The 8,472-nt window shown below is 42.5% G+C and overlaps 1 protein-coding gene across 1 annotated transcript; it reads left to right on the forward strand.

The window, feature by feature from the left end:
* Window positions 1–344: 344 nt before the first annotated feature.
* sox11a (SRY-box transcription factor 11a) lies at window positions 345–3,375 on the forward strand. The gene has a single exon (XM_031758393.2). The coding sequence runs from the start codon at window positions 539–541 to the stop codon at window positions 1,628–1,630; it is 1,092 nt and encodes a 363-aa protein (XP_031614253.1). The 5' UTR covers window positions 345–538; the 3' UTR covers window positions 1,631–3,375.
* The last annotated feature ends 5,097 nt before the right edge of the window (window positions 3,376–8,472 follow it).

Raw genomic sequence — 8,472 nt, forward strand, 5'->3', positions numbered from 1 at the left:
AAAAAAACAATCATACAGCCTACATCTTTTTCCACAAGATACATATGCAAAATGGTGTTTGTTTTGAGAGCAACTTCTCACATTTTTTAAAGTTAAAGTAAGGAAACAGACATATATCTTATGTGCGCTTTGGCGCATGACGCTCATCTCAAGAGCGCATTTCGTTAACTGTGTGTTTAATATGCCTGTCTCGGCCGGCGTGTTGCCCCAGACGCTGTGTACCACAAATCCCCACCTCCACTCCAATGAGAGCTTCGGGAGGGAGGAATAGGGTTACGGGGAGTCTTGGATGGAGTCTGCTGGGCGGAGTGGAAGGGACGTGATTGGATGAGTGACTGTGACGCAGGGGACATGAAAAAGCTGATAACTAGTTAAGAAGGCAGTTTGTAACTCTGGAAAAAGAGTGCAGAGCTTGAGACACAATACGCAGAGGACGTGAACGAACCGGCGCAAAACACAGAGAGCTGAGCCGTCTTGGCAGTGTGGGGCCGTTAAGACACTGCAGCGTCCGGAAACAAAGTGACTTTGAAACAGGACAATGGTGCAGCACACGGACAACAGCGAGACGGATGGGAGCATGTCCAGGGAGGCTACCGATTCGGAGGAGAGTGAATTTATGGCATGCAGTCCGGTAGCGATAAACCCGGACTGGTGCAAGACAGCCACCGGTCACATCAAGAGACCCATGAATGCATTTATGGTGTGGTCCAAAATCGAGAGGAGAAAGATAATGGAGCAGTCGCCGGACATGCACAACGCAGAGATTTCCAAGCGCCTGGGGAAGAGGTGGAAGATGCTCAAGGACAGCGAAAAGATCCCGTTTATCAGAGAAGCCGAGAGGCTGCGGCTAAAACACATGGCTGACTACCCCGACTACAAGTACAGACCGAAGAAAAAACCAAAGCTCGACAGTTCAAAATCATCAGCACCGTCTCCGGAGAAGTGCGGCAAGATTGCAAAGACTCCCAACAAGAAGAGTTCAAAGATAAAAACTAAGAGCGGCTCGAAATCCACGCACGGCTACGCGGAGGACTGCGTGTTTCCCAGCTTAAAAGTTGCAAAGACTGTGAAGAGTGAGCTCACCGATGAGGACGATGACGACGAGTACGAAGAGGACTACCGGATGGGGATTAAGCCGGGTGAGGAGGAGCGCCTGAGGCCGTACAATGTAGCCAAAGTTCCCGCTAGTCCAACTTTGAGCTCCTCGGCCGAGTCCGAGGGGACGAGTATGTACGAAGAAGTGCGGAACAACAACAGACTGTTTTACAGCATCAAAAACATTACCAAGCAAAGTACATTGCACGCTGCTTCCGTCTCACCAGCATCCTCCAGGTCGGTCTCCACATCCTCCTCCTCGTCCAGCATCAGCTCCTCTTCCGGCGACGACGCGGACGATTTGCTGTTTGACTTTAGTTTAAATTTCGCTCCCAGCGCCCCGGGCTCTGAGCTGGGCAACCCCAATTCAGGAAACCTCTCCCTGTCTCTTGTGGATAAGGACCTGGACTCGTTCAGTGAGGGCAGCCTGGGCTCTCACTTTGAATTCCCAGACTACTGCACGCCAGAACTCAGTGAGATGATTGCCGGGGACTGGCTGGAGGCGAACTTTTCCGACCTCGTCTTCACATACTGAAAAAAAAAAAACCGAAAAAAAAAACAGTTGTGCTAGTAATAACAGAGAAGGGAGATATGAAATTATATATGTCCTGGTCAAATTGTCCCCAGCCATGCCTCCTGTGGGTTTTTTTTTCTTTTTTCTTAACGGTCCTGGAGGGAGGTGGAGGACCAGGAGGCGAGGTGAGGTTTGAGGAATGAGATGCTTATGAAGCTGGTAGCAAAAAAAAAAAAAAAAAAAAGCAAAGTCTGCAGACTTTTTTATCTGGCAGCATGACAGGGTTTTATGGATTGTTTTCCCTCGTAGGTCTGCATTTACTGTTCAGCTTAAAACGGACCACAAAGGGAAAATACATGAACTTCTATGCATCTTTTCCTCTTAAAACAACAACGACAACAACAACAACAAAAAAACTGCAGGGAGCTGAACACGGACTGTGTGGACTGTCTCAAAGCAAATCTGTGAACTGACAAATTGTTCAGGATGTTACTTTACAACGGTTTATGTAATTTTTTCTTAATGCCGCAAATGTTTGTTTGTTTGTTTTGTAACTGATTCCGTTTTACCTCCTGGTTTGGAAAAATTAAGCAGCCTAAACCTCTGCAGAATACAAGTGTGGAGGAAACATTTTGATACATAACAGACCTCATCTTTTTAAAAGAAAAGTAAGATATTTTCAGGCATATTTTTGTACAGTTGCAAAGGGAATGTTCTTACTGTGCTTTCAGTGAGTTTCAGGCACTTCTTCCCTTTATCATTTGTTTTTAGCATGCAAGGGAGTCCTGGTTTTAAGGATTAAGTTAAATTAAAACTTGCATCAAAAATGCCTTGTGATTTTAAACTAGGTTTTGTACAGTTGTAGAGCAGATTTGTTGAGTATTTGTAGACGATACAATGGCATCATGGGGAACACATACCTCAGAGCTGGAACTAGTTTCAAGATTGTATATGTACTGTAATATAGTAAAGTTAGGAGTTTATGTATATCATACTCGTGATATGTGGATGGGTCCCAATCGCAGGTGTGAAACTGGATTTTGGTATTTTTTATGGCACATACTGTTTTTCCCCCCTTCTCATTTTTTTGTGCAATATATACTCTTAAGATACAGACCATCAACAATTGTAGCAAGTGATGGAAAAACAGACTTGTGCACTGTCGACATCATTTCATGTTATGATGCTGAAGCCTGTCCAGGCAGGAAAATAAACAAATCAGCTGGAACTGATACAAAACAATTTAATATGGCCTCATGGTGTGATACATGCTATTGAAACACATTGATATCACAATTTGAATGTTATTTGACGCATGATATCAGATAATGGGCATATCTGACACCAAACATCTTAAACCTGACTGCAAATTAGGGGAAAAAAAATCATACTAACTCCAAAAGGGCATAGTCTGATACAGTGGTGGTCTGGCATTTTTAACAAGCAAGCAAAAAAAACAACATTCCATAGTCCTGTTTCATGAAATGAAACTTTATTTTAAAACTGAAGACTGCCTTCTTTTTTTAAAACATTAACCACAAACCTGTATTTTTTATTTCTTGCACTTAAAAAAAGCAGATATTGTTTATTTTTATGTGGGTCTTACATATGAAGTTTGTTTGATAAAAAAAAAAAAAGGTTTTGGAATATGACCTAATTATATGCCAAGACATTTTGTTGGGAAGTTCTAGGCAGTAGTTACTTCACATTCCAAGTGTGAATCTGTCTCTGACTCATCTTTTAATAAATAAGTACCTACCACCATCGACTGTCCTTTCAGTTTGTGAATATATGTACACAGATGTGTTATTTGTTGCGTTTGAAAAGGATGTGATGACGGAATGATGCCTATTTTGTATTTAGGCGGATTCTTTAAATGGATGGGCTCAAACTACCATGTGAATTCACATTTAATAAAAAGAAAAAAGGAAAAACACTTTTAAACTGCAGCGTTGAGGTGCTTTTCTCTTCGTCTTCTTTTTCAAATGTGTTGTTTTTTGGATTTTTTTGACTGTACTTTCTTTCTCTACACCTCCCTGATAATGGACACTGCGGCTTTAAGAAATTGAATTGCCCGCTTGCTTGCGCCGAGCGATGTGATTGGTGGGCTCGGTGGTCCCCTTGGAAACAGAGCTGGAAACAGGAGCAGCTCCTCTCTGCATGTGGGAGCTCTCAGTCAGTCTGGCTTTCATTCAGAAAACTAGCATACTGCCCAGCAAAGAGCAGCATGAAAAGTGTATGAAAGGAAGGATCTGTCGCATATGCAACTCAGGGATAAACAATGGCACTTGCACTTAGTGTTTAATCTTTGGAAAAAATCAGGAAGAATATGAATCATATGTAAAAGAAAACTTTAAAGGGCAACTAAGACCACAAATTCTTCATTTTGTCACAAGTTAAATGTGCATAAGGGGCACACAGTTAGCTGATCACTGTGAATAGTAAAGATGGTTCAAAACAATAATCCCAGTGGTTCTCAGTGGAGGGTTTTCTTTCTACCCACTTATTGTCGGATTTCCTGTTGGGATGGTAAATAAATAAAATGCATGGGACAAAAACAAAAAGGGGAAAAAATAGAATGAGATGATTTCTTTAAAACTGGCACAGATCTGTGTGTAGCACACACTTATATCACTGATTTTAATTATTTAACTGTTTATCACCGAGCAGATTAAATACAAAATCTTAGTCCTTGATGCCGCTGGATTTTCTTTTCTCTGAACAATACATCTCAGCTATGTATGATGTAATATAAATGAAGCATTAGCCCTATAACAACAAATCTTTTAGAGTGATTGCATCGCTCCAGTGTTGTGCGAGGACAACAGATGCTGCCTTTTGTCTTGTCTGGGGCCAGATTAGAGCGACCAATCTTTCACGCATTATATATAAAGAACCAAAGGCCTTGGCCACTGAGAAATTTGTGTTCATTAAAGCAATAGCATCTAATGATGAATATTTGCCTTGCACGGCTGCCCAGGTACTAGCCTCCCCCATTAGGTCAGTTTGCAAATCTGTAATAAAACATTTATCTGGCTATTACTTTACCTGACCTATTGGTCAAAGTTGCTAATGGGTTTCAGAGCTATTCCCAATAGAATCTCCACATTGATTTTGTGTTCCTCTGAAATATCTGCTCAAGGCTAAAGCCACTGGTACACGTTGAAATGAAATTAGTGACCCGCGGAAATTTCCTTCTATTTCCTCCTTAAATAAATAAATGGAAATCGAGATTGTTTGGGAGACACTGAGTGAAATACTGTCTTCCAAGGAATTCAGCTCTACACCCCGCCCCAGATGGTCCTATTGTGGTGACGAAAAAGTAATTTCCAATCCCACGAGTGCTGAAATCATTCATATAACCTACAATGTCACAGACACACACAGTACGTGACACCTATATAAAGTCCCTGCTGCAGAGCTTGGCGAGGGGGGCTGGAGGTAAAGCTCTTAGTTTGCGAGTGATCATCTAATATATGTCTGCAATGTCACAGTGCTCAAGGATGAAACTCTGCTCTCTATTTCATCCTAATCATGTTAAATCCAGTAACAATAAGGCATGTTATGATTTCTTCACATCTTCCCCCCCTTTCTCTCTCTCTCTCTCTTCCTCACGCCAGTGAGCTCAGATGCATTACATCACTGCTTAGTCTGCGCCGCCGCTCAGTAAGATTCCATGTTGTGTCATCGTTGATCCACATGTGCTCCTCTTGCCCCAGCGGGAGGCTAGCTGATATTGCTGTGGGAATACTGATATATGCTCTCCTAGCTGGAGGTTTCATCACAACAATAACATCTCAGCTCACCCAAATTTAAACCAGGTTACTGATTGTTGATTGTTAAGTGGGCAGGATTTATTCTATCAGCTGAAGATCTCCTGTTTTGTGATCAAGATCGTGTTGACACCAGTTTTGGCCGGGTAAGCCCACCCCCCCACTCCCACCTCCCCTTGCTATGTTATACAAGCATGTCATGCTGTTTCACACTGCCAGTGCTTTACAGGTCCTGCGAGGTGTGTGACAGAGCACTGAAATGACACACCAGCAGTCGGTCTCTTGTGTAACTGCAATATAACCCAACATGGCAAAAAAATAAATAACAAAATAAAGCTATTTGAACCATAAATAGCATTAATTATCTTGTGAATATATATGAGAAAACCAGATGTTTATTACTCAGATGTCTATATACCATGAAATCTTACACGCAATGACCTTATGAGTACTTATTCCTAATGTTGTGCGGTTCCCTTGCTGATAGTCAGGGAAAATGTGTCTGTAAAATTGCCTGCCTGAGCAACAGTGTAGTCCCTATGTCCTCTGCTCCAGTCTTGGCCTGGGGCGACTCCTGCTGCTGTTGATGGCTATCCATTTGCTCTGCCCTCTCTAAGGATGGGAGGGAGGCAGAGAGGGAGCATCGGCCCCATCTGCCGCGCTGATATTTACTATCCCCTCACATTTGTGAGAAGTGGGGGTGGCAAAGGCCCAATTCCCTCATGGTGTTTTAGCACTCTGGCAGATACACACATGTGCATACAGGAAGAGAGAGATCAGAGGCAAATGGATAGAGTTAAAAAAAAGAAGAAGAAGAAGTGTTGTTCATATAAAACAGAGTTAAATTCTGATTTAACCTGATGTGGCTTGGATGCGAAAAAGGCGACATAATGGATGAGTGTAAACAGAAACAAGAAACCTGCTCGCTCTACTACTGCCACATTTTCCATTCACAGCATCATTGCATGCAGTTTTTCACGATTTAGCAAGAGGCGATGAGACACTGAAAAGAAGTTTGAGGGAGGCGCTGCACTGAAAGCAGACACAGCAGGTTGCCATGAGCAGTTTAAGCTGGCAGCACTATTGTCCCGGCGCCACAAAAAAACAAACAGTTCAATCACTCCTCCCAGAATCTGCTCTGACACCTGGTAAGATCTCATCGCGAGAAGGTCGCATGTTTTGTGCGGAGCTGCTGGAGGTCACACATCACTCACTTGAATTATCTGGTGAGAGGGCAGGAACTCAGCCGCACACCTGCTTCTTCTTCTTTTTTTTTTTAAACCCAAAGCCTGTGAGTATTGCACTAAATGAATAGACTTTTCTGGATTTGCGCTTTGCAGATTTAGGTGCTGGGCGAACATTCTGTTTGCATCACTCAGCGTCTGAGGGAAAATAAATGGAGCCGTTTTTCATTTCAAAAAAAAAAAAGAAAAAGGAAAAAAATGCCACAATAATGGGCCCGGTGTAATTACAGTCAACTCGTAATGACATCTAGCTCTGTTTAGAGTGCAATCACACAAGTCTGTTGGCCTGATTGTGGTCAGTTCAGGATTTACATAATCTTGTTTGGAATTAATTGTGACTCCACGCTAGATATTTATCTTACGGCTTTACGGCAGCTGCAGGAGCCCCTTGCACTTCCATTAAGAAAAAGGTCATAAACCCCCTACAGTCCAAAGGAGTCATAATATATGCAGAATTTTTAAATTGAAATCATACTTTAATCGAGATTGGGTTGTATTGGTGTGTTTTTTATTAAGCACATACATTTGGTGTAGTCTTTATTGCTTTGGATAATTCAGTAGTCCATACATGTTTGCTGTAAAAGTTGCCGTCAAGCCGCTGGTGCTGTTGCTCTCTAATCAGATGAACTGAATCCTGTATTATTAAAGCTCAGCGCTCTTCTATTACATATGTTTGCCTGAAGAGGAAAGTCCACATGGGCTTTCTGCCCAAATGCCTGGACTAAGACTGCAGTATTGCCTCTTTCATTGTTTTTGGTGTTGGTGATTGCTTTTAAGCGCGAGCATTTGGCTGTAAGTGATCTTGCAATGCATTATTTTTTTCCTTGTTTTTTTTTGGATTAGCAATAAAGATAAAACTTGAAATGCAATTACCGGTGAGCACAATGAGGAAGTTTTTATTTATGGCACTTGGTTCTCTAGCTGTAATAAAACTGAGTTCAAGAAAGGTACCCTGCTCTCCTGGAACTCTTCATTTTAATGATACCAACAACAGACATTCATGACCACCTACCTCCCCACCACAGGATTAAGTCAGGCAGTCATCTAGATTCTAAACTGCAGCCCAAGGGTAGCCCATGCAATTTCCCCCTAAAGCTAGAGCACAGCCAGCAGTTGGTCATTCATATGCATCTGAAATCTAATACCCTGCTGCTGTGCCCCTCAGCGGCCCCACCTTTCCTGACTCACCAGTGAACCTCGACTCCTCCAGCGCACTCTGACCATTATACACCCTGAGCTTCCTCCCTGTCTTTCGTTCTTGCCCTCCCCCTCTCTGAGTCTATTTGCATGTTGCCCAGGTTACACTGTCAGGGTACCCCCCCCACCCCCCAACCCATGTGCGCCCCCCCATAGTTAGACTCAACACAGGGTTTCATTTGATAGTCTTTGCTGCTTCAGTAAATAATTAGCCACTGAATCCTCTGGGGGCCCTACACAGGAAGCATGGCTTGCTTAACAGGGGGGCTAAGGTTCTAATAACTGCTATCCTACAAGGTTTCTGATAGCAAGCATCATGCTGCTATGTGGACAACAAGAAACAGAATATACCCACCAAATATGAATTCTAAATGTGAATCTGAATGAAGGCTATACGATTATTTTTAAATCTTTTGCCTATATTGGGAAATACTCTGCTTACCTGTTTAGGTCTGCTTAAGCAGAAGAATTTTCTTGAAAACAGATGTTTTTGGGAAGTTTGCGGAATTAAATGTGATTATGTTCACAAATCAGCCAAATTAATATGCTGATGCACACGTCACTTCACTGAGATGGTGGAAACAACACCACCGTGCTGCAAAGTTCAACATAAACATTCTTTCCAAATGACAGCAGCTACTTGAGCTCT

Source organism: Oreochromis aureus, linkage group 19, assembly GCF_013358895.1.
Source record: "Oreochromis aureus strain Israel breed Guangdong linkage group 19, ZZ_aureus, whole genome shotgun sequence".
NCBI classification, from domain to species: Eukaryota; Metazoa; Chordata; class Actinopteri; order Cichliformes; family Cichlidae; genus Oreochromis; species Oreochromis aureus.

What these genes read in the sequence shown, in the direction of transcription:
- sox11a (XM_031758393.2), top strand. Translation starts at nt 539, where the DNA reads ATGGTGCAGCACACGGACAACAGCGAGACGGATGGGAGCATGTCCAGG.